Source organism: Hippocampus zosterae, chromosome 1, assembly GCF_025434085.1.
Source record: "Hippocampus zosterae strain Florida chromosome 1, ASM2543408v3, whole genome shotgun sequence".
In the NCBI taxonomy this organism is placed as follows: domain Eukaryota; kingdom Metazoa; phylum Chordata; class Actinopteri; order Syngnathiformes; family Syngnathidae; genus Hippocampus; species Hippocampus zosterae.
Window position 1 is genome coordinate 29,147,026 of NC_067451.1, and position 26,874 is coordinate 29,173,899.

At 42.3% G+C, this 26,874-nt stretch overlaps 2 protein-coding genes and 1 long non-coding RNA gene across 3 annotated transcripts in view; 1 reads left to right on the top strand and 2 right to left on the bottom strand.

The window, feature by feature from the left end:
* The window catches only part of LOC127607514 (sideroflexin-1), a 204,409-nt gene that overhangs the window by 164,062 nt on the left and 13,473 nt on the right, over positions 1-26,874 (bottom strand). The gene's annotated exons all lie outside the window — the stretch shown is intronic.
* Positions 1-26,874, bottom strand: part of LOC127608198 (neuroligin-3-like) — a 238,327-nt gene that overhangs the window by 12,255 nt on the left and 199,198 nt on the right. Inside the window, exon 7 of the mRNA XM_052077159.1 lies at positions 5,868-6,657. Within this exon, the coding sequence (XP_051933119.1) occupies positions 5,868-6,657 (790 nt within the window). The remainder of the gene's footprint in view (positions 1-5,867; positions 6,658-26,874) is intronic.
* The window catches only part of LOC127608385 (uncharacterized), an 87,509-nt gene continuing 78,983 nt past the window's right edge, over positions 18,349-26,874 (top strand). Inside the window, exon 1 of the long non-coding RNA XR_007964260.1 lies at positions 18,349-18,401. This is a non-coding gene — a long non-coding RNA (uncharacterized LOC127608385). The remainder of the gene's footprint in view (positions 18,402-26,874) is intronic.

The window sequence follows — 26,874 nt, forward strand, 5'->3', positions numbered from 1 at the left end:
CATCATCTTTCCTTCATCAGACTTGGTTAGACCAATGTCTCTGTCCATTTCTCCTTCTGCCCATCAGCCCGTGTCTCTATGTAACCATCGACACAGCCTTTCCATCTCTCCTTTAATTGGTCAATTCATCTAGCCGTCTTGATTGTTCTTCCTTATCTGTTCACTTCTTCCACTGTCTGTTCTGTCTGAATTCATTCATCAGTATCCATCTGTTTGTCCAACTTTCCATCTGCCTATTAAGGGTGTGGAAAATAATCGATATTAATCGATACATCGATGCGCACGATCGCGATCCGAGTGCATCGGCTCATTCACTGGGTACGACGCGATTGACGGGTGAAATCGCGATTCATCACGATGCATTGATGGGTATCGGTGAAATCGCTATTCATCACGATGCATTGATGGGTATCGGTAAAATCCGATTCAATCGCCGTTTTATTCATGTTAAACGTCACATCTCTGCCCTTTCCTAGGCGCAATGAATGCACCATCATTGCTTTGCGTTTTGTGTTGAATACGGACGGTAGCCGTGCGTCACATACAGTCCAGTACACAACGAGCAAAACATTATGGAAGTTAGCGCATGCAGCAGCAAGGAAACTACTATATTTAATGCAGCCGCAACATTCAAATCTCATGTTTGGAAATACTACGGCTTCGAAAAGAAAGACGGAAAGCTTGATAAAACCTCCGTAATTTGCAAGGAATGTCGCACTAAGAAGCCATACAACGGCAGCACCACAAATATGCAGACCCACTTAAACCGATGACACCAGATCACCGACAAGTTTCCCTCCCGCTTCCCCGCCCAGTTCCTCGTCGGACACCGGAGAAACTCTTGGTAAACCAGGTCAGGATCAGAAAAAAATTGCCTCTTATTTTGGGAGTCCCCTTGCAACTCACTGTGACCGCGCAATGGCTATAACTAAGGCCACTGCTTATTTCATATGCAAAGACCTCCAGCCTTAGCGTGGTGGACAACGAGGGTTTCAGACAGCTCGTGCACGTTTTGGAACCCAGGTATAAAATACCAGACAGGTCTGTGTTCACTTACAAACATATTCCCGATGTGTACAACAAAGTGAGAAGTGAGATTACTGTGTCGCTGAACAGTGCGCAAAGAGTTGCACTTACAGTGGATGGGTGGACATCTTGCGCTAGAGATTCATATACATATATATAGTATTATTATATTTCATATAAGACACTCAGTGAGAATAGTCTGTTTGTGTTTACATTATAGCAACAGCTGTGAGTCTCAGGTGCCAAATTGTTTACATTTTCTTTGCACAAAACCCAATTGTGAAAGGGCTTAAATAAGTTGTTTTACAAGTTCTACTCTTTATAAGGAATAGTGGTATCCTTTTTGTAATACCATACTGAATTCCATCTTTTTACAAGCTTTTTTTCTTTGCTTATTTGCATCATGTTTAATTGCACAATATCGCAACAAATTGCATTGTATCGTATCGGATCGCATTGATTTGAACTTAATGTGTATCGAATCGTATCGCATCGTGACGACGGTGAAACGTATCGCATCGTATCGCCAGAAAATTCCATGTATCGTTTAAGTATCGCATCGCTGGCAGTGGATCGTGATGTGTATCGAATCGTCCTCAGTGCTGAGATTCACATCCCTACTGCCTATGTGTCCATCATCATCATCATCATCATCATCATCGTCATCATCTCCTCTCCCTCGATCCATTGCCCTTCCATTGCCTGTCTATTCATTCATCTGCTCAGTCGTTCCATCACCATTGTCGATCTGTGCATATATTCTTCTGTCTGCCATCCATATATTGTTCCAACCTGTTTGTTACTTCAGCCATTTGTCGATGTGTCTCAAAAGCCCAAAAACCCCAACTTAGACCTGGTTTCACCTCGTTCCAATTCTAGCTTACATTCTGCTATTAAATTGTCGGCTGCGTCGTGGCACGTATTGGAACTGCTGTAACGCCAGACATGATAGCGTGGTTTGCCAAATTCCCACACGTGGTCAACTAGACTTGCCCACCAGTTTTTACGCCGAGCGCACATGCGCCTATCTATGATAATGGGGCCCCAAGAAAAAGACAATGTTAACGGGAAAGATAGTTTCATAAATCCCAAGGCAATAATCAACACTGCCACCCTTCAAAATGAGATAACAGACACACTCACAGTCATGCGCACGCACTAAGATTTGGCAGCGAGGTGTTTGCTTTTATGTTCTCGCTACTCTGATGCAGGACAAAAATGTGCAAGGGACAGAGTTTGCCCTGTAAAGATGACACATGACAGCCTGGGACAGGAAGGGCTTGAGGGGGAACGCCAGTATCATACATATGGTTGACATGTAGAACAAGTGTCTCAACATGGCTTCCCACATGTTTTGACAGGCGATTTACAGTCGAAGAGAGGAAGTGCAATCTGGGTGAGCTCATCGTGAGTATCTGGAGACGGCGGGAGGGAGTGAGAATTGCTGTTGTGAGCCGAAAAGTCAAAGGGAATTCAACCGGGTCCTAATTAAAGGGATGTCCTCCAGAGCCAGACTGGGCTTGGCTGGTGCTGGGCTGAGATATTCATCCCCTGGTGTCGTCGAAATGAGGACAATGAACTTTGGGGAAAAATCTTCAGCCCTCCGCCCGAAGGAGTAGTCACCAAGAACTGATGATAGAGTCCAATAGTTGCAAGACAATTACCCTATGAAGACGTACTGAGCTGCATCGACCTTTACTTTTCTTAACAGCTCGTTATCATTATACGTGGTCATAATAGCATTGGAAAGTAAATTACGTTTCGTCGGCATGCAGATGACCGAGAAATTCTCCATCTTGCTAATCAATGTTCCAAGGATTTTTAAGATGTTAAATTCGATTATTATGATGCTTTAAGACACCTCTTTCATCAATGGTCATTTCACTCTTGCAATGCTTTGCTACAAATCAGAATGGGACTTCTAAGTGAAAAACTTAAAAGGGAAGCAGTGCAGCAAAATTCGAGTAAAAATTGACTAAAACTGGGGCAAGACTTAAGTGCAATTTGATGTTAGGGCCTTAACGTGGAAGCTGGGTTGTGGCTAGCACACAGATGTTGATGCCATCATGTTAAATGATGACGACATCATCATCGATCAGAATTAAGTTTCAAGGCAACAGTCAATTCAGCCTAAACGGTTACCTCCAGGCCAGAATGGAAACACATGCACACCTGCACGCACACACGCACACGCACACGCATGCACTCACGCACACAGTACAATGCCTCTGATCGATATGGTCTTTCGAACTGTCCAAACAGATCTAATTTTGGGAACAAAATATTCCTATTTCCGTCCAGGATTTTACAGTGGCAATTTAAAGGAGACCAAATCCTGGTAGTCTAAACGGCTGTGAAAGAACTGTGAGCAACGGATTATGTTTATTGCATTGTTCGCACTAAGGCCCACGTTAGCCGCCTTGTTTTAAAAGTTTAGACTTTTAAATAATACTCAATCCAGTGCTTTCTGACAAAATATCTGCCTACTCACTGTACATTATACATAAGCAAAAACCTCATCTGGTACACCTGCACAGCCAAATCAAACTCAAGAGCTACTGTATTATCAATAACTGCACCTTTGCCAGGCAAGTAAAGTAAGATCATCTACCCTATATATGTTTTTGTTGCTTGCACGCTGCCCGATCCTGGTACAGTTTCATTTTGCAGCAGGATGTAATTTTGACAGAAATGGGAGTCGCGGTCAGTCAGGAGAGCTTTTTAAAAAAGCTCTCCTGTCACAGACGAGCTCTGGGGGGACGCTGCCATTTTCAAGTGTGTAAATGACGACACTATTGCATATCTACGCCAATACAGAGCATACAGAGACCACATCCAGCCTGGCTATTCCGTTTGAATTGTTTCCATGACGTTTGTTCGGCCTGGTAAAACGACTCTACCACTCATGTGAATCTGAATAAATTCCATACGGATTGAATTAAATTGGAATACAAGGCACCATGTAAACCTGGCTCGTGCCATTCCGTTTCAAATAACCCAGGTTAGATTATTTAAAAAGCATCAATGTACAAATGAGGAATGAGTCTAAATACCAAGGCAGATGGTGTTTAAAGATTACAAATATTATGTATTGCAAATGCCTTAAAAATACTGAACTTATTGGGCTGTATTGTATTACTGAACGGAAGACAATGAATACATGTGCATGAGCCATACATATCATGCAATAAACTTTCTGTGTACATCTCCAACGTGATGTTCTGAATATGGCGAGACAAGATGGCTGCCAGGCAAAGAAGACAGATGTTTGGTTAGTCTGACCTCAGTGGTTCACCCGAGGAGCCAAACAGCTGACATCAGTCCATCTGCACTTGTCTGTCATGAGCAACTCATTCATCGAGTTGTGCTGGTGGCCACGGTGGCCTATAAACCAGACGTTTAGATGTCAAAGTCAACCTGATTGAGCGGCAGAAGATGCAGACATTCCCTCCACAGTGCATCCCCCTCAAGGTAAGATCAATAGCACACTGGTGTACATCGATTGTCAAATTAAATTTAAGTTGTTTGAAATGATGACTTGTTGTGCAAAAATGTCTTGTACTTTGTGATGGGCTGATGTGAAATTGAGTATGGAGTGTGGGAGGGTCACCCTGGGCGAGAATGATCATCTGGGTCCAAGCTAAAGAAGTCAATACCAGTAAGGGCAACAGTTGCCGTTCTGATAAGTCATGGCGTCTTTCGGGGCCTAACTACAATGGAGTAGCGATAACATTTTCAGCTCCCCCATACAAAATTTTCAAAAAAACTAACAAACAACAACCCAGAGGTGCAGACAGACACATGCATAAAGACAGTCCTTGCACTCAAACCAGAAACACTGGAGGTACATTTAATTTTACTCACATTCAATGTCTTTTTATTTTTTATTTTTCCAAAATAACGTGTAAAAAAGATCGGTTATAGTGTTTTTCTTCTCTTTCCAGTTCCATGCTTTTCCATTGTGGGACTTTCTCTGTGCATACATCCTTTTTGAAGTCATTCTAATAGGACGCTGATTGGATTTCCTCCGCTACTTTTCACTGATGATAGACTGCAGCAAGTTTTGAATACGGTCATTCTTGGTTTAGCCGATTTGTTGACAGCAATTGTCGACATTAATCTCCATCAATTGCTTTTTTTCTATGGGAATGGGTGGAGACAGGTTTTGGCTAAAGCATTGCAGTTTTTTGGGGAGCTCACTGTTGTGGGTAAGCTCTTAAATCATGTCTGACCTAGGAAATAGAACCGTTACAAGCAGCTACTGATTGGTCAAAGTGTTTGTCACGTGAAATCTATGAAAAATAGTGTCACAAAAAAGAGAAAAAATAATAGGGATTGTTTTAGAAGGTGAAATTAGGACATAATGTAGACAGCTACACACACACACACACACACACGCACGCACGCACGCACGCACAGACACACTCTCACACACGTTCATACGTGGCATTCACACACACTACTAAATACTACTACTATTAAATAGGTTGCAAATAGTTTGTAAAGTTTTTCAAATTGCTTCACAATTCATTGTGAATACATAAGTTATGATCCAAGAAGAGAATCAAATATTAAATGTGGTTGTTTGGGTGTTTATATAAAACAATATCCTGTGATCCTCGAAAGATCAGTTAGAAAGCTCTAACCTGGCTGGCACTCAAGATGTTCTCATTGTTTAATGTAGCTGGCATATAGAAAGTGAATAAAAATACATTTCCTTATTTCATAACATTTATTCCGTTCTTCATCTTGTGGCAACTTGATTCAAGATGTTTTCTTATGTAAAACAACATCCCAAAAATAGTCATATAGAGGAGCCCCAAAGATAAGCATCGACTCACCCAGTCTTGGCAAAGTTGGTCCAGTAGGTCATGACCACAGCACTGAGCATGACATCGTTCTTTGAGAAGTTGCAGGGGAAAAGGTCAGTTGGACCGATCATTGGAATTCCAAAAACATAGGGAACCTCATCCCCGTGCGCGGCATCTGACCAGGCAGGCTTCATCAGACTCTGGCAGTGGTGGTAGAAGGCATAAAAGTAGGTGGGTGAACCATAGCGAGCGTGGAGATCTGCTGTCACCACAGAGGGCTCCACCCACTGGTGATCGGTGAAGAGAGCCACTAGCGTTTTGCGCCTGGTTTCTGGATTTTCCTTGTCGGCCCAGTCTGTGTACATAAACTTAATGGTCTCCCTCAGAGTGTCTTTGCCCTCTGGGTATCCATACAGACTGTCCACAAAGTCAGACACCGAAAAGTCAAAGTCGTTTCCAGAAACGCCATCCTCGGAGTCCACCACGTTCTCCACAAAGCGCAGACCTTCGCCTTGGTTGACTCCCAGCATGATATCATAGTTGAGGAACTCCCCCTGCTCCATCAGGATCTCGGGGTCATCAGGAATGACATCGCCATCAATTACAGGTCCAAAAGCCACGTGGTACCTTGCGGGTTGTATGTCCTGCTCCACAAGCTCCCTGGAGCTCTTCTTCCTCAGACAGTCCACCATGTCTAACGTGTCCAGGACGTTGCAGCCCACCTTCTCCGCCAGGAGGCGCGTATACTTGACCGGCTGGTAATTCACCGCCCAGCTGGACAGTGCCGAACCGCTCTGAATGATGGCTCGATGGAAGAGACCTGCACAAAAACACAAGGAACAGTACGTGGTGTGTGTCGTGGATAATTCAGTTAGGCGCAACGAAACACAATGGCTGTTCATTTGGCTGCTGTCATGTCGGAGACCTGACTGTCAGCTGCACAGCTGATAAGTACAAAGCCCAGACTGACAACAAGTTCTTGTTCCCACATAGGACAATAATAGATGCCTACAATAATAGAATCATGTCTGCAATAATGAATGCCCAGATGGCCTGGTCTTACAGACTGCTCGCAGACAGACTCTGTCTTTTCCTTTCCCATCCCTACAACTCCCACATTCATCATCTGTATGCTTGTCGGAGGCAGATGCTGAGAATATGGCGCTGCATTGTTGTTGCAATGAGAGAATTTACAGAAATAATGCGGAAAAACAGAATGCGCATTGAGACAAAATCTTCACGCATCTCCAAATAAACTCTGCCGACGATAATACATTTTAAATGATTAATTCATTCATTCGTTATATACTGCTTATTTTGTACGCCGTCACGGGGAAGACAGAGTCAACAGAAAATGACCTGATGGGGTACGTCATGGACTGGTAGCAGGTGAAAGAGTCACGGTTATCTGATCAGGGAGCGATATGGCAAATGGTGTCAATATTTGATGTTCATATATTTCATAACAGCGGAACCAAAGGGAACTGGATTTCTTCTCAACTTTCTTGAAGCTTGGATGATTTCTGAAGCATCTTCAACAAGAAGCCCTCTGGATTAAAAGTGAAACTCAAGTGTCAAATTGCTTTCAAATCCACATTTGTGGATTACCCTCTGTTGATATTGATCACTGAAACATACACTGTTGAATTCTTACTCCTCATACATCTCAACACATTTCACCTTTTTTCTTTTGCTTAGTTTTTCTACAAGTCACAGACAGTGAACACCATTTCAACCATTTTGTTAGTTATTCATGGTTTCTCTTTTAACAGCCCGTACTGACATTGACCTTTTATAGATACAACTACTTTGGCATCTGTTTTTTGTAACCCCCTCACCTCCCTCCAGTGAAAATGTGCACCCACATTTAATCACTGGCTTCTCCAGGAGATCGTGGGTGGATTGCTATAAATAAAAGTAAACTCCTACTCCTTATTCGCGGAGCTGTGCACTTTACTTGCCAACAAAATGCTACCTGGTGGCATGCACGGAGAGAAAGTGTGTGTGTGTGTGCGATGTATGGCAATAAACACATTATGATACAGACGTCCTGTGATGTAAGTAGATATAAGATATCTTAGTGTTGTGTGTGTGTGTGTGTGTGTGTGTGTGTGTGTGTGTGTGTGTGTGTGTGTGTGTGTGTGTGTGTGTGTAGGGGAAACCAACGCAAACAAATCAACAGTCTCTTGGGTTCTCTCCCAAATCAAATTACCGTTTAGTTGCAGCAGAGAATGAAGGAAATCCGAGACGACTTTTTACCACAAGGCATAGATCCCAAATAAGAAACATAATTTCCTCAGAAATGATTGAATTGCATCCCTTCGAAAAATGTTCCCATTACATCCGGCAGATTAAAAGCGACATCGCTTCTGTTTGTGGCATGCTTTCCTCGCGTCATCCTCGAGTCTCAGCATCACAGCGCTGGCGCTGCTTTCCCGATCTGGGTGTCAGAGGCCAAGCTCCAACCGCTTGACCACGCTGCTTTATTGTTCATGTCATCGTTACGGCGGTCACAGTGATTGAATTTCACTGACGTTGTCGTGGTGGCAGGCACAACAGTCGACGAGTCATTACGATCGGTAACAGAACGTCACAAGATGTTTCCACAACATCGCGTGGAGACGCATGCTGGCAGGCAGAGTTCAAGTGTAATATTTTAGCATTGGTGTGGGTGGCTGCTGAAGTCTCTGTCTTTATGAGGTAAACACAAGACTTAAGTGCCAGATATATCTCTTTGGTAGCCTTAATCAGCGGCAGCGGGGGGGGGGGCTTATTTCTTCTTGGCAAAGATTAAGTGTTTATTTAGACTCCTCTTTACATTTTTTGGCAAGGAGTAAGTAGAATTAATTTGTTTGCTTGGGTGAACCGTTAAATGTTTTTGAAAGTTACGATTACAAGGTGCACTCTGCTGTGGGTTCCGTTTTCCGATTTTCAGCAGGCATGTTGTTCGTAGGCTGAGACAAGCAATAATAAAGACGTTAATGCGCACACAAAATATTCCTATATTTTAGACTCATGCATTACAGCAACATCATCACTCAACGGAGTTCTCAATTGACGAACACAATTTGTAGAATTTTTCTGCTCACATCCTAATTCAGCTGAGACAACCTTGACTGCTCATTTCACTCGCCTTTGTGAACTGTGCTTTGGATGAGAATGCATCTCTTGCCATCTACACCTCAGTCAGCTGTGGGAACCTCTTTACTTTCATTGATAAAAAGACAAAAGATATCATAGAAAATGCTGACGAATGTGAAATGTGTCTCATATGTTCAAATGAACTATCCAGTGTGATAGCCCTCAAGCCCTAGGCAGTTATTCCTTTTATCTCCATTATCCATGGACCAAAACCTCGATTGCAGGGAAGGAGCGAAGCAGCAAATTAATCACAACTCATCAATCATCCAATAATTATAAAACTTAAAAGATATCTTCAAAACACGTTTTGGTTTGTCCTTCAAAGAATTTTGAGCCCAAACCAAAAGCGGTACTTTATATAAGAGTACCTGCACTTTATTTACAAAGTTTTCTCTGACACGCTTTCAGGAAATGCCGTCCTGTCCCAGTCCCAGCGCATTGTAAATCTCAAATAAAATACTTTAGTGTCCTGTTCCCAATGTAAATGACCGTAACTCCCATATCACTCCAATTTTTTGAGAATAGCGAGATTAAAATATTTTCCTGCAAGAGATTCCTGCTACTGTCTGCTCCTGTATGCCCTTTTTACTGTTCTGTCCCAATCGCGCGGTGAAAGGGCGCCTCTAATGCACAACCTCTAATGCACAAGTTCTCACTGCCTGTAGGTGTGAATGCATGCATGAATGTTTGTTTGTCTCGATGTTCCCTGCGATTGGCTGCCGACCAGTGCAAGCTAGATCCTGCATCTAACCTCAAGTCAGGTGGGATAGACTCCAGTTTACCCACAATCCTAATTAGGACAAGCGGTTTTGAAACTGCCATAACAATTTACTTTCAAAGCACAGCTCGACTGTGAGCTGTTTAACTCATTCACTCCCAAAGACGTTTAAGATAAGATAAGATAAGATAAGATAAGAAAAGCTTTATTAGTCCGGCAATGGAGACATTCCCAATTCACAGCAACAAAGTTATGAAAGGAAGAAGTAGAACAACAAAATATAGGAGCTGCTGGAAAGGCAGCCACTCTCGCGGCCCCATTTTGAAGTCAAATATACATAAATAAACAAAAATAACACAACACATAGGACACAGACAGTTGGGCAATCTTCACCAATTTTCTGCATACACTTTGTTGTCTGAAGCAGTTATAGATGAAAGAGGAGAGGATCAAAGTGTCCTTTCCAGTGGATCAGTCAAGTCAAGTCAACAGTATTTATAGAGCACTTTCAAACAGCCATCGCTGCACACAAAGTGTTGTACATGGAGAAATTTAACATTTACAATAAACAGTAAGACAAATCGGTAATAAAGGCGGTAGAAAGCACCAAACAGTAAAACCAAGAACAAATCTAAGTAATGCTGAGTCGAATGCCAAAGAATACAAGTGAGTTTTGAGGAGGGTTTTGAAGATGGGCAGCGAGGAGGCTTGCCGAATGTTCAGTGGGAGGTCATTCCAGAGAGAGGGACCAGCAACAGAAATGGCTCGATCCCCTCTGAGCCTCAGTTTAGTTCTTGGTACTTCTAATAATATCTGGTCCACAGACCTGAGGCGCCGGGCAGGTATGTAGGGGCGGATGAGCTCAGAGAGGTAAGGTGGCGTGAGATTATTCAGAGATTTGAAAACAAATAAGAGGATCTTGAAAATAACTCTAAAATGTATGGGGAGCCAGTGAAATGATGCCAAAGTAGGAGTTATGTGCTCCTATCAGAGCACATCCGATCAAAGACGTCATGCTGAAAATGTGCACACGTCTGCTACAAGCTAAGTTTTGAAAGTAAACACGAAGATGTAGCGTCCATTGACGAAAAGAGATTAGTTCACTTCTCCTGTCCCACGTAATCCGCTTCAAACTCCAAGCCGCGACTCCCAGTTCCAAATCTGCATCGGCGCTCCGCGCTAACGCTCCTTTCTTCTCATCGTCGGTTCCTCAAGCCTTACATCCATCCAGCCGCAGACCGCAACAGCACCAATCTCTCCGCTGAATAAAGCGGGGCTGTGAAAAATGCTGCCCATTACAGGCACAAGACACAAGCGCCCCGGGACTGTCCAGCAACGACAGTCAAATGGTGCCGACATTCCTCCCAGTCAAAAACAGTGCTGGTATACCCATGCTGCCGAGAAGGCGCAACCACCAAGCACAGAGTCTCCTCCTTGATGAATTTCGTGGACACATGTGCTGAAAAAAGTCCACATCAGGTCCACACGACGTAACAAAAAACACAAAGTGACAAACAAACACAAAAACAACAACAAAAACAAGGCTCATGAGAGCACTTGCCGATGGCTGCCTACTCGGGCGCCATCTTGACTTGAGAGAAGTTTATCAAGGTCTTTTCAGACTTGGTCCAGAATTGGCTGGTATTGAATGAGTTAAAAGCGTTTGCTCAGTGTGGTTCACAAAATAGCCTCTGCATCATGAGACATATGTGCTAAAAATCACACTGAGAAGATTTGCGGCAAACACAATACATTTCAGCGTGAATCTGAACTTTGCGTTTGTTGTTTCTGTGCCGATAAAATTAACCACAATGGATGTGAAGGCCACCACGAGCACCACTGTCCTGCGAGCTGTCCTATCAGCTGTGCGTCTCTGTAGGGTGGTGGCCTGTGCTGCGACTGCGTGAGCTGAAGCAGATGTCAAGGATTTCACCCACTTGGAAGCATTAGAGTGACAGCTATAAGACGCAATTTGCTGGTGTGAGAGTGGGGATGTATGGCAGCTGCTCGGGCTCGTCTGACCCTCTTTGGCACTGTTCTCCTCTGTCCTTATTTCACCTCTTCTAGCCCGTTCTTGGTATTGCCTCTCATCACATCTCAACTTAACTTAGGCACAGCAAGCTGAAGGATATATGGGGCTGACTTTGCCCTTCGGTGACATCACCACTTGGAAATGTCTTTGATCATACGGAGAGCATATTTGCCTCCAAGGAAGTTCTGTGATAAACAAGACATACTTGATAATACGTATTGGTACACAGCTCTTAAGCTGTTAATTAAGCAATCACAGTTGTGCTAGACACCTTAGTTCCCATTGAAACTTACTATGGCCATTAATATTAATATCAATATGCAGTCATACCTTGAATTATGACAGTGGTTCTCAATTATTTTCTGTCATGCCCCCCCCCCCCCCAAGGAAGAGGAAAACATCCCCCCCGCCCCGCATGACCATAAATAGTATCATTTGTCTATAAAATTGTTACAAGTACACCTTTGCATAACACTGTATCCCTATTAACGTATCAGAGAATAAAAAAAAAGAAAGAAATATGGACCAACTTTGTGGACCAATTTACATCAAAGAATAGCTTTAGTAACTGGAACAGAAAAGATTTAAAGTGCATCTGAAATTCAAAAGTAACATTAAATCCTTAATTTAACAATAAATATGTTTTGACTGACCATGTCAAACCATTCGATACTGAAAAATAAAATGACATAAAATCAATAACTAATAATGCATTCAAACTAATCACCAACATGATCTCAGGAGCACAATATTTTAAAAAAACAAGTAACCAGCAAAACAAAAATCTATAAAATAATTTGTGCTTTTTTAAAAAATCAAAGATGATGTCTGGATTAATGGCTACAATCACGTTTTGCAATGCACAGCTTTTCGAAGCGAGGTTTGAAGCAGGACACGGCAACCCTCGGCTTCTGCTCAATGTGTAGCTGGGACCTGTATTATTTTACTGAAGTTGCAGTCACAAAGCGGCATGATTGTTGGCAATATTCGGCGCGTTTTCACTGGAAAAAAACTCAAGCAGCTTATCAGCGTAATTGGGGTGTAATGCCTTTAAGTGACGCCTTAATTTATTTGGCTTCGTGCTGTCCGCTACCAAAAGTTTTAGACACAGTCAGCACATCGACGTTCCCTCGTCTGCCACCGCAGTCACATTGAAGCCAAGTGCTACATATGCCTGGTCATATTTCCTCCCTGAGAATACTCCCTGTGCAAACTCTGCCAATGAGAGCGCCACTGCCCCATAACGTAGTGGAGCTGCAACTGCATGTTGTTTTAGGACTAAAAAAATTAAAGAGCATGTTCCGCGAGGGCAAACCCCCCCACCCCCCCTTGATGGAATTATGAAGACCCTAATTTACAAGTTTTCTTAACTTACGAGCTGTTACTTGGTGATCGATTTTTTTTTACGGTAATTTAACTTAAATTTTTTTATGCTTTGTGTTATAAGCCAAAATGTGCGAGTCTCAGGTTTGCTGCTGCTCAAGCAACAAGAATAAAAATGTGCACTCAAGGTGCTACAATGTCTTTGCCTGAGGAGAAGGAGAGACACATTCAGTGATGCTCTTTGAGACGGTTATTGAACAGGACATACGATCAGAGATACGACTACAAAATAAGGGCAATCTCAAGGAGCTGTTGTAGGATGCCAATTGATGCCGAACAGGCACATGCGGGGTAACCTGCTCTTATCCCTGACGGTTCAGGTACCAGATCGACTTGGGTGGTAAGATTCGTTAAATGTTTTCATTGTATAGTAGAGGGTAATTGCCTTTGATTCTGATTTGATTCTGATTCTGATTCTGATTGATGGATAATAAGATAAATTCCAAAATATTCAAATATATTTACGGTAGTCTAATAAATAAATAAAATAAATATATGGTCGATAGATCTGTAATATCAGCAAACATTTTTTTACTCGGATAGGAAATGTGTAAATGGAGTAAGGAAATTAGCACATTATTATTTTGTTTAATTACTCAGTTGTAATTGTCAGTATTTTAAAGAAACAAATGTTTGCGGCTTTATATGAGTTGAATGAACAAGGGGCAAAGAAGAGGACAACTTTATTCTGATTTACTGAGGCTTACACGTGAGTCACGTTACAATCAATAATCAAGTATAGTTAGATGTTGTTCTCAGTTTTACAATATTAAAAATGTTAATGCCTCAAGTTCAAATGAACGAACAAATGCTAATCAAGAAAACACGAGCATTTCCTCACTCTTACTTAATGGGCCGTGGTTCGCCCGATTGGAGTTTCCGTAGCATATCATTGGCGAGCGCAGGTCCCTGATCTGATCTGGTACAACTGATATCTACAACAGCACTCACCAGGCCAAAGCGCCTGAAAGCAAGCACAAAAGTGCTACCCACTAAAGGCATGTCAAGCCCACTTTTGCAGGATTCTGAAACACCTGCAAAATTTGAGAAGAATTTATTTCGTGTATGTCTTAAACAAGGATATGTGGCAAATCTCTTGACCTCTACCGCTCCATATCAATACGTCATTATCATTAGAAGGCCTGATTTCCGCTGCATTTATCGTACCGGAGTGACTTTGTTCACTGTTTTTTTTTTTGCTGAGAGACGTTCCAGGTGGTCAGACAGTACAGACAGACGGTGTCTCTTTCTGAATTGCACTGCGAGAAGCACAGTTTTGGCATGCACACGTGTTTATATTAAAGTCATGTATATGTTTTTGTAGAACATTGAATTCTTTTTATTCATTAAAAACCTGGAACAAAACAAGTTAATTTGGGGGTTGGAATGGATTAGGCCTTGTCGTGCCATCCTTTGCCAGATCAATACAGTGTACATTTTATCAAGTATATTTACCTTCATTTACGGGCGTGCCATGAATGCAACGGTGCCTGCCTGTTCCTGCTAGGGTGTGCATCGAAAGCCGCAGATGGCTGACTGCTGAGGAGGACTGAGCGGGCCTGACACTACGAGATTCATCTTTCGCTTTGTTTGATGAGAGGGAGCAAGAGTGAGTTGGGCTTCACTATTGTTTGCTGAGAATCATATAAATCCAGTGCGCAGGAGCTGTCACCGGGGCAATAAATATGTATTACAGCTGCGTGTGATGAGCCCCACTTTGGTTGGAAGCCCACGGTGGAAGGTCAGAGAGAAAGAGACCGAGAGAGGGGGAAGGTACGTCCGTGTGTGTGGGGTGGGGGGGGGGGGGCACTGCGCTGATCACCCACTGAGAGAATTCATTGACGGTGGGGTGTATGTATGCATGTATGTGTGTGTGCAGGTGTGTCAGTGCTGACTTTGATAAGACATAAAGATGGTTAATTAACGCACATGCATCATCGTGATACGGTTGGTGTTTGTGACACTGTAGTTAAGAAACTCTTTACTTTGGATAGAAGAAACACTATCATTCCAGGTTCATATTCTTTGCAGAAGCAAAAGATCACTCTATCGTTATCTGCCTGTTTGACATGCTAGAACCCAACACATCAACCATGAGCTGATCCATCAAAGCACGGCGCTGCTGGCAGATTGAGGTCACACTGAATTATGACTGGAGCTGCGAGGTAATCACTCATTGGGTCGCGGCGAATATGCCGTCACGTAGCACTTTTGCCGTCCCATCGCTGCGGTGGGCCGACCTTGCCCGTGCTGCTCCCTCACTAGACACTCGTTAAATGGGCATGAGGTTCAGGCCTGTGGTTGCTGGCATGGCTTCTGGGATAATTTATTGTTCATAAATGTGGTGGTGGTGGTGGGGGGGGGGACAAAAAGTTGATGACCCTTGGATCGTTTAGAGCACCACAATCCACAACTACAGGCTCACACCATTTTTGGATAAGTGTAATTTGGATTAAATTCTGGATTGAGCAAATCAATGGGGCATTTCTGGAAAGGGTAACATGACGAAGCAATGCTGCAGTGCTTTGGATCACTGCTGATGTATTTAGTGGCATGTATGCGCGTTAATGGACGAGGACGTTCTGTTGGCTAGGAGGCCTAAATCCACTATAATGAGTGTACTTTGTAATCTGTAACAGATGGGAAATGTCACTGAAGCATCAGTAATGATTTTTTTTAAATCACATTGGCCCTGGGATCTAGTAGATGACAATAATAACGATAACTTTCAAAAAATGTTAAAGTCGTAAGCCCTTTTCACACCATCTTGGTTTTCGTGGTGTTCACCATGAAGCAGGGCAGAGGAAGGTTGGTTAATGACACCATGCCATGAAGAAAGCACAAAAAAAACCCCAACAACCTCAAAACGAAACAAAAAAAAGTTCTGCCACTTTCTCACTATGTGGCTTTACGTGGCTCTCGTTGGGGCTGGTTAGTTTTCCACTTCAAAATACTGTCTTTGGTTTCCTACAATATTCTGTTCCTACAGTGGGAACATGATAACCCAGATTTGGACGGATTTCAGAACACACCTTTCTCAATCATAGCCAGAGTTATAATAGCCTTGGATTTTTCATTATACAGTGGTTAGTTTTTATTTTGAGTTGACTTTTGTTTTTTGTTTTTTTTTTCAAATTCAGAACGTTAACAAAGGCTGTATTCTTTTTTAAAATTGTGAATAAAATAGTTTTCATCTAAATATTTATGAGGACTAGTTTTAGTTTTCCTTCTATATGGCACATTTGTGGAGTGCAAGAAAACCAAGGTCACTTAACTATTCTACAGTAAAGCAAACTAGAATTCCCAAAAGACTGTTCGACATTCTTTCATCACTATGGAAGTACAAAAATAACGTGATGAATACATTTAAAATAAACTCCGAAGGCTCTTGCATGAAATCAATTGACATGGACAAAAATGAATGACATTTTAAATTTGGTTTTATGAAGCTAAACTATAGTTTTAGTGAGTTATCTTTATTAAAAAAAATTGTTTTGTTTTGTCAATATCAGTTTTAGTTATTTTGTTGGTTTTGTTGACTATGATAACCTTGATCACAGCCTCCACTAACAGAAAAGTAAAGTCGTAACAGTTAACATGTTTGTTTGGAAAACACTTGTAGGCCATAAATATAATCAATTAATGACAGTAACTAATCGTGCCATCACGTGGCAACTGCGCAAACTGCCTTTTGTGTTATTCCATTTTTTTTTCATTTCAAAATTTTACATTGACACATCATGAATGAATGTGCTTGACTAATGAGTGACAAGCGAGTGTTGCGTTTCTGATAAGGTATTGTCTCCAAATGTTGCAGTATGTCCCAATAGAAACAGTACTCGCTCCTTCCTGGACAGAGCAAGGACGTGTTTAGGTGAGTCGATAAAAAAAGGGAAAATGTGTTCGCTACCTTGAATGTTTCATTTGTCAAATTTCACCAACAATATAAATTCACAGCAAAATATGATATGTCAAAGAGCTAATTCTGTTCAAATCTGATCGTGGAGAACCCTAGAACCTTTTTCTTCTTTGGAAAATGATAAATTATACATCTGACTGCTATATGTTCACTGAACACCAAAATATGTTTTTTTTCAAATATTTAATGCATTAATCCTAATTTGGGATTAGGGCCAAATTTGACCCTTTGGGATTTAAGGGTACCATTTGAGTAACAGAATTTATAGGGGCCAAATTAGACCCCTTGGGCTTTCCAGGGGTTTTAAATGTCCTCACAAGCATTATCACCAGAAAAGAAACAGAAATGTTCAGTTTCACGCCACTCTCTCCCCCACAGCAACTGCTAGATCTTGTGCTTGCCTCTTCCTCATCTTTAATCTTTCACTCACTCTGTTTTGCGTCGCTCTCGATTGAGCTCTCGCTGTCTCGGTTCCGAGGGCCCGTGCTGAGTCCCTCCTTGCTAATTATTAGGCATAAGCCTGCGCTCAATGAAGCCTGAATCCTCTGAGCCACTCTTACCTCCAGCATCTTCTCACTGTAAGAAAATCTCCACAGACCAGTGCACTATACGGTGCATCCTCTGTTACACCCAAAATAAAATAAAATACATCTAGTGAAAATCTTGCTCAGTTTCACTTTTTCCCCTCTTTGCTGTTTTTCTATTATTCATTTTAAGCCTCATCTCCTACAAGGAATCATTATTTCACACCAAACTATAAAGCTATATGAAGTGGTTTATTTCACCCCAGATTTAATTAGCCCTATTTCACATCCTTGGTAACTTGCAGTCAGAAGGTTAAAGCTGCTGTCACCATGGCTACAGCCTTGTGGCTACAGCTACTTAAACACGAGGGTCTGTGGTCGAATCATGAATGAGCCCTACAGATGACGGAACCTATATTGCACTTCTATTCCATTACATCTCTGTGCTCCATCAAATTTGTCAACTTCAAATGGCATCTGACGGAATCAGGAACCGTGGAAGTTGAATGGTGCAATTCCTGTATCCAGGCTACAAAGTGCATAATTTGTACACATTTGTACAAATAATAATAATAATAATAATAATAATAATTTGTACGGCTCTTTCTTTGCACTTTGTATGGTCTCTCTACACAATGCAAGCATCGGCTGGTTCCGCAGGGAAAGATATTTTATGAATAATAATGGAAAAAATAATACCACAGCACTTACCAACTCTACCTAAACAAGCTGGTTCAAGCGGGTTCGCACATTGGCCTCACAGTGCAGAGGTGTAGGGTTCAATGTCTGCATGGGTTTTCTCCGGGTACTCCGGTTTCCTCCCACATTCCAAAAACATGCATGGCAGGTTAATGGAACCCTCTAAATTGTCCCGTGAAGTGCCTGTGGATGCGGATAGTTCTTTGTCGATGTGTGCCCTGCGATTGGCAACCGGTTCAGGGTGTACCCTACCTACTGCCCGAAGTCCGCTGGGATAGGCATGCAGTGGATTAGAAAATGGATGGATGGATGAAACAAAATGTCCCGAACACTCAATTATTCTTCAGCTCACCATCTACCTCGTGAGGTAATAATAAATGTCTAGTCTACTGTCAATGTTCACCCATAAATTCCTAGCCTAGACTCGGGACAAATAAGGCGATTACTAGATTTATCCAACCTCTACAATGAGTTTGTATGACAATAAAAGAAAATAACAACTACTTCAGCATTTATGATTCCCAGCCTATCCCAGCCGTCTTCGGGCAGTAGGTGGGGAACACCCCGAACTGGTTGCCACTCAATCGCAGGGCACACACAGACGCACAACCACCCGCGCTCACACTCACACCTAAGGACAATTTAGCCTGCCATGCATGTTTTAGAATATGGGAGGAAATCAGAGCACACCCACGCAGGCACAAGGAGAACATGCAAACTCCACACAGGGAGGCCGGAGCTGGAATTGAACCCGGTACCTCTGCATTGTGAAGTTGACACGCTAACCACTGGACTACCGGGCCGCCCCAGATGTTGCCTTTATACTCAATTGACAAAGCACAAAAGATACTAGCACCATTCATCATGAATTATATTCACTTTCCTGGTGTTGCCAGAGCAATCGTTTAGTTAAGAGCAGTGGAGTTCAAAACAGAAGGATCAACCTTCTTGTGCTCTATCCAGACCATAAAAGAGGCTGTGTTTGAGGGGCCGATGTTTTCATCTATCAGTGTGAGACATGCTTCATGTTAACCTTATATAACGTTGTTTGGTCTTCAGCTCGAGCCTCTGACGAGCTCGGCTGCTTGCCTGCAGGCAGCAGCTTTGGACAGATAAAGAGTTTGATCCATAAGTGTGGATGGAGGGGAAAAAGGGGGAGCGAATAAAAAGTAGAGCAAAGAAGACTGATACGAAGGATGGAGGCGAAATAAGAGAGGACATGGCAAGAGGGAAGAAAGGGGGAGAAGAGGATAAATTAAAAACAGCCCAATTGACAGGCCGTACGCATCTGAACACGGCACGTGTGGTATCTCCTACAAATTATGACGAGACATTTAACATTCACTGGTCAATACAGCACACGGCTCACACATGCATGCACAAAGGCTGGTATGCACATCACAGCAGGGTTTCATCTCCGACTTGAACTCATCAATCTGGCTGCTAATCAACTTGCAGGCATACGAGGCATAACCTGAGTAGAAAATAATTTGCAGTTGAATTCAATGAATTTATTTAGGCCTGCAGGTGAGGCTTACAACCTTCCGACTAGTTTGGAGAATGTCGTAGCGGGCTAAAACTGAATTCTCTAAAGTAATACTGAGTGATTGGTTAAACATCGTGGTGCATTTGTCTTGTACTCTCCGGGACTATGAAAATGGATGTGGCACTCCACGTAGGATAATGCTTTTAGTTATTTAATTATGCCATTTGAGACAGTTGTGCAGGAAATGCCATCATAATTGTATCCAATTAGACTATTTCACAGCAGTGAAAGGTTGTAGCAGCTTTTGTCAGTTCAGTGGAGCCCTCGAGGCCAAACACAAACACTTGTTCATTTGTTTTGATTTCAAAAATATTTTTACACAAGAAATGATAAAAAATTGGCCGTAAGGTGACCTTGTGCTTGGTACATGCCACAAATTCCCAAACGTGTCAGGTTAATCCATGATTCTGTGCTATACATATGTGTGAATGTCAAGTTGATTGTCTGTTTGTGACTTGTGACTGACTGAGGACTAATTCGGAGTGTGACATGAAATAAAATGTTTGTATGGTACAGCTTGTCAGTCGGTGGAGCGGTTAGATGTGAACACAATCACCTGACATTTAGACCTTCAAAGGTCAACAAAAAATAACAAACAGAGTTCATCAATGTATGATTCTATAATAAAGCTGAACGATTTAGAAAAAGAATGGAATGATTTGTTTTTCCACCTCAATATTGTGATTGCATTTTAATATGCAGTTATTTTGTCCTCTTCTTTTGCATTCAAACAAACAAAAAATATTCTGCTTTACAACAAACAATATCAAATTGATTCTACATAAATGTTTTGGTTTTATTGTTTGTTGAGGCATACGCTAAAATGAAGGCAAATGAACCATGAATTAATATGAAAGACATGATTAATCTATCTCAATTAGAGTTGGTACCTTACGAACTACTTTGACTTGCAGTCTTTGAATTGTTCACAATGAAAATTTAATCGAATTCTACCAAACAAATGTCGCGTGAATATAAATCAGTGAGTCATAAATCAGATTCCAACAATAATGCAAACAAACAAACTGGCAAACAAAAGACCTTTTAATGTTCCATTAAACTATGATGTGTGTAAACATTTGGACTGTACTTCTTAAGCACTGACCTTATCTAGACGCTAACTAACTAAATAAATGATCATATCATTTTTTTTCTTACACAGGCGGCAGCACAGTGGTCGACTGGTTAGCACGTCTGCCTCAGTGCAGAGATGCGGGGTTCAATTACGGGCTGCGGCCTTCTTTGTGGAGTTTGCATGTTCTTCCTGTGCCTGGGTGGTTTTTTTCCGGGTACTCCGTTTTCCTCCCACATTCCAGAAAAAAAGCTTGCTAAGTCAATTGATCACTCTAAATCGTCCCTAGGTGTGAGTGTGAATGGTTGTTTGTCTATCTGTGCCGTGCGATTGGCTGGCAACCAGGCCAAAGGGTGTAGCGCGCCTACTGCCCGAAGGCAGCTGGGATAGGCTTCAGCACGCCCTGTGACCCTTATGTGGATAAGGGGATCAGAAAATGGATGGAGGGATATATATATACAGGCCCGTAAAGTTGGCACCAGTCCGCTAAGTATTGTGCACCACAAGTGGTGTGAATAGGTTTCCTGTTATGTATACTTGCGTCATGGTCTTTATTATTATTTTTTGTCCATTTCAACTATTTGTTGTCATACTTGTTCAAATAAGCACTGATCATGATCTTATAAGCACATTCAATTGATTTTTGATCAAATACAATATGAACATTGTTGGACGGAATGGTAGGCTATTGTGAGACTGATACACTAATAAGGGTAACATTATTATTTTCATTGAAATGTAAACAGAAACATAAACGTTCTGAGCCTTGAAACTCCAGGCCTGAAAATGAGACCGCCTCAAGCTCTGCATGAACAGTGGTACCTCAACTTATGGACTTTGCTCCATGACCCCGTTTGTAACTCAAAGAGTTCGTAAATCGAGGTCAATGTTCCCAGTAAATACGGTGCGTATCATAGATACCGTCAAATTATTTTGCCACGTTAAGCAGGAAGCCAGGCAGCTGCTGTGAGGAAGGTAATTGGAAGAAGCCTGTGTGAGTACGTGAGCGGAACTTGCAGTTGTACACATTACAGCTTTCTATTAGGAGACATTGAGTTTTATGTGGGGGGTTTGGGCCGTTTACCGCCAACGGTAACCTTTAAGTCATTCTGAGGTCTAATTAGGAGAAAAAAAACTAAAACAAAAACAGCAGAACTGTCACTATGAGTTATGCCCAGAGCCAGTGATGGTTAAACAGCACAAGAAGCACAGCACCGATCCACCCGATCATCCATGCTGAGACGGTTTGCATAACGAAATGTATGTAACCGGAGCCAGATGTTTTACAAAAGATTTGTGAGTAACTTGAAAATTTGGCAAAAAGGGTAATTTGTAACTCGGTTCCATTGTACTTAAAAAATAAAGCCAACTCACTGACTGAAATGAAGTCTGGCCCTAAGTTACTAATGACGATGATTTAAATTGAAAGGCAAAAAGTTTCCCCAAATTTGGGTGATTAAAAATTGAAAGCATCAAGAGAGCATTGTTGGTGCAGTCTGAACACGATGAGTGCATCCTCTTTGAACAACCATGGAGATTGACGCTGCATTTTTATTCAGTCCATAAAAAAAAACAACAGTGATCAAACCACTCTTTCGCCGTAGTCATTCAGCTGCATCTACATAGTCATAACTTACTCCCACGGCCTACACGCGCTAAGACGAGGAGGCTGCAACGCCAAATCCTTTCCAATTGCACTCACGCAAGTGTCGCTAATGCCGCAGCCTGCGAGAGGCAAATGCTGTTTATCTCCATGTCCTTCATTGTGTTCTGGCATTCGAGGCGGAATTCACCACGCTCGCTCCAAGCCGCGGTTGTGTTTAGATGTGAGCCTGATATGGGGCACAACAACATGCACACCGCCTCAAATAGGCCCCACTGCGGAAATGGGAAGAATAATGAGTTATTACAGGGTTATCTGTGTGTATCTCCATGTCATGACTGCGTAAGCGTCTCTGCTAATCTAATTAGATGAGACAAGTTGTTAAAGATGTTTTCTGATTCCTACCGCTCCTCCTGCTGTGTCCACAAATAGATTCTAGATCAGGGAGCCGTGAGGAAATAACAGACACTGCGCTTAATTGGACGATGGGCCACGTGATTGTTGGGCGGCAGAAGTAAAAGTAAAAGTCATGAATCTTGCTGTTTCTACAGATACAGCATATTTAACATCCGATCAACCGTGGAGAGCGGCCTTAGATCTCACGGGAAGCAACAAACAATAAGCAGAGACAAAGAATACACTGAAAAGCTCCTTACGTACAAGTCAGATGCAGCGTATGTCACGGGAGGGTCAAAGATATAAGTTGCACATGACATTGTCAGCTCAGCCGTGAAATGTGGAAGGATGGCGAGCTTCTATTCTTGGCAACATTTTGCCTGTGACAGCCAGATGGGATGGATGTAACTCGGTTTTTGGGCCAAGAAAAGCCACCGAGAGGGCATAGTTGTACTTGTGACTGACAAATCATCTCAAGGGGTTTACGTCCCCTTGAGGGGATCCGGAGGGGTTTAGCGCGATGATGGCAAGAAAGAATGACAGGGGAGCGGGGGGGGGGAAAGAAAAGCTCAGGGACCTTAAGTGCTTGCAGAAACAAATTAGCTGTGGGGGTATTGAAGGTGGTGAACTGGATACCGATCTAGAAGAAGACACTAGGTGGATCGTATCGCTTACGACGACCCTTTTTTTTCAATGCATTGGATCTGGCTTAGAAGCCTTTCGGAGTCTGTGTCTGATCCCATCTGATTACAGAGTCCATTCACAGACTAAACCATTTACATGCATACAAAGAGCAAAAAAATGCCACACATGTGCGCTCTCTGAATATGAATTGTTTCTCAATGGATGCCAATCTCCAAACAAACGGCAAATATCTTCAGGCTAAATGTCACATGTACAATACAGTACACCCACATGACCAGCACTGGTGAGCACACTCAATCGTATAATTCAGCAAGCCAAATAGGCGCCACACGCAGTGTGACGTTTCTTTTCCCGAACTAGAAGATCAACAGTTCTCTTTATGTAAAACACTGTTCATGAACCGTAACCAGATGACATGTTGGAAACACAAAGTCTCTCCCTCTGATGTGCTGCATTTCGTGTTCATCTTGCAAAATGATAGAGCTATTCCTATTAGAACGGCTCCACCTATCACAAGCTCTTTAAGGGTCAGCGTTCACACCAGCAGCTGCATCCAAGCTGATTAACTCGAGCAGCAGACATGAACGTGCAAGACAGGCTCAGGTTCCAGCAGCGTAAACATATTATTCATATTCTTGTAAGTATGTGTGTGTGTGTCTGTGTGTGTGTGTGCGTGAGTGAGTGCGTGCGAGTGTTCGTTCTCATCCAGTGTCTGACACCACTGGCCCCTGCTCTGCCCATTGTGCCACCAGCCCAGCGGCCAGATGCCATGCGGGCTCGGCCTAATTTAAGACGGCATGCCAGATAAGCATCGGACGGAAATAGGATGGAGATGCAAACGCGCTCGTCCCGTCCATACACGGTAGGTGTGAACATGACTCAGAAAAAGATATCTGTTTGTTCATTAGCCATTTGACAGTACTTTCTGAAACAATGTCAAAAGTGCCAAGTAAAGGGAGAACCCACCACATTAGGGTGCAAAAAAACAATAGAGTTATAGGACCTTATTTATTTTTGTTACAATGGAGTCACCGATAGTTCAGTGCAATCTTGACTGAATGAACTAATTGGGTCGGAAGGGGTGTTCCGTTAGTCCGACAGATCAAAAGATCAAAGCCCTTTTAGTGGCCAAAAACAAAACAAAACAAAACAAAACAAAACAAAACAATGCAGTAGAAATGGACTGATTTGTGCTTTTTTGGGTGCCTAAAAATCTCCAGTACAATACACGAGTAGTGTAAATTAAATAAATGTTACACCAGAAATAGTATGTTTGAGAAACGTGCACACAACTAGCACCTGAGTAAAAAACAGCCAGATATAACACGCTCCTTTTGAGCTGTGTGCTTAAAGACATGCTCATCTTAAATCCATGCTTTCCATTAACATTGATGGGACAGTCTTCTATTCATCTCCTAGAGCACTTTTCCATAATGGGGTCACGGATGATTCAGGCCTTACTGTGTGGATTTTGCATGTTTTCCCCATGCCTGCGTGGGTTTTCTCCGAGTACGGTTTCCTCCCACATTTCAAAAACATGGTTGGCAGGTTGATGAAACACTGTAAATTGTCCCTGGGAATGAATGTGAGCGTGAGTGGTTGTTAGTCTATTTGTCCTCTGAGATTGGCTGGCAACCAGTTCAGAGTGTACCCATCCTACTGCCGGGAGACAGCTGGGTTAGGTTCCAGCATTCCGGAGCGAATTAGAGAATGGATGGATGGATGGATGGATCTGCCAAGATGACACGGATGAGAGGTTGGGCACGCCCGTGATCGACCAGCCAATCAAAGGGCACTTAAAAGCAAATGATTAACTCTCGCAACCTAAATGAAGATACCGTACAATGAATGCATAAAAAGAAAAAGACAAACCACAAAAATTTCTTCAACTCTCAATTAACTGTCAGAATGGTGGTATTCATCTTATAGACGTTGTGGTCCCATCCACACACAGATTTTTTTTGAAATTCCGAGGAAAACCCAGTCTGGCTAAAAACTGATATTTGAATGTATTCTTGCACCGTTTGAGACATTAACTATTCCCCCCTGCCCCAGAATCCAGAACACTGCTCTCTTTTGCCACTCTAGTGTGTGTGTATGAACTGAGTGAGAGGGTGTGTTTGTGTGTCTTATCTGTGTCGAATAGCTGCAGTTATGCAGCAGCCTATCCCTGGAGAGCGCTATGTCTGCATTCAGAGCCGGATGCTTCATACAGTAAACTCCCATTAAGTCAGTTACGATGGCAGAGTCGTTAGCTACCATAGGCACTTACTGGAAGTGCACATTGAGACAACAGGTTGATGACATATACTGCCATAAAATTGGCTTGGAAAGGTTCCACTGGCTGAAAATGGACTCAAACAATTCAAATTAAATCAACTAGGAATTCAGACATTTATGAGTTAAATGTGCTGCCTAAGGCGAAAGTCAACATTCAGCCCGTGAGCTGTGATCACTCACAACGCTCATGTAGACTGATCCCTTTAAATCGTTTATTTTGAGCACACACACCGTGTCGTGGTGATGCAGGCTTGTTAATTGAGATTAAAATGTACGGAACAAAGCATTCATCAATCTGACTTGCCTCATTTCTGCCCACTCTAAGGCAAAAGTAGAAAATACATCTTTGACAAACAGACATGGAGAAACGGGTTTCTGGGCATCCATTGTCATTTTACCACTAAAGGCAGGGTGATGGGGGGGGGGGGTGGAGGGGTGCCGGTCAGAGGAGGGTAAGAGAGGATTAAAGGCAGTAGCAACGGTTCTCTATGGGGAAAAATGCTAAAGAAGACACAGGTGTCGCTATGTTGTCTTTACATATCTACGAAATGGTTTGTCGTAAAAGTAATCACGGCTGCTTCTCTTTCAGCAGCTTTCAGCTGACTGCTGTCAGGCTGATGGATAAAAAATAACAATCATAATAATAATAATAATTAAATGATGTGAAGGAAAATTGTAAATAGTACTGCGATTTATCCATTTGTGTTCATATTGTATTTAATTGAAAGATGTTTGTTGTTTTTTTTTCTCTTTCTCCTATCTTCTTTCTACATACATTCTTGCTGCTGGAGACTGTAAATTTCCCCAGTGTGGGACGAATAAAGGATATCTTATCTTATCTTAACTATTGAAACCACTTATAGATAGTGTTACAGCATGTCTCCACCCCTGTTCTTAAAGGCTTGATCGGAGCAGTTTAGTCTGGAAGAACATGACCTGACCTGTAATTATCAAGCTCTACTCTGACCTGCTGTAAGTAAAGGGCGACGTACGTACAGTATATGATCCTAAGATCAAATGAGGTTGACACAGAGCAAGCCATTGAGACATTTCCTGTCACTCTATTTTTTCTCCTGGGA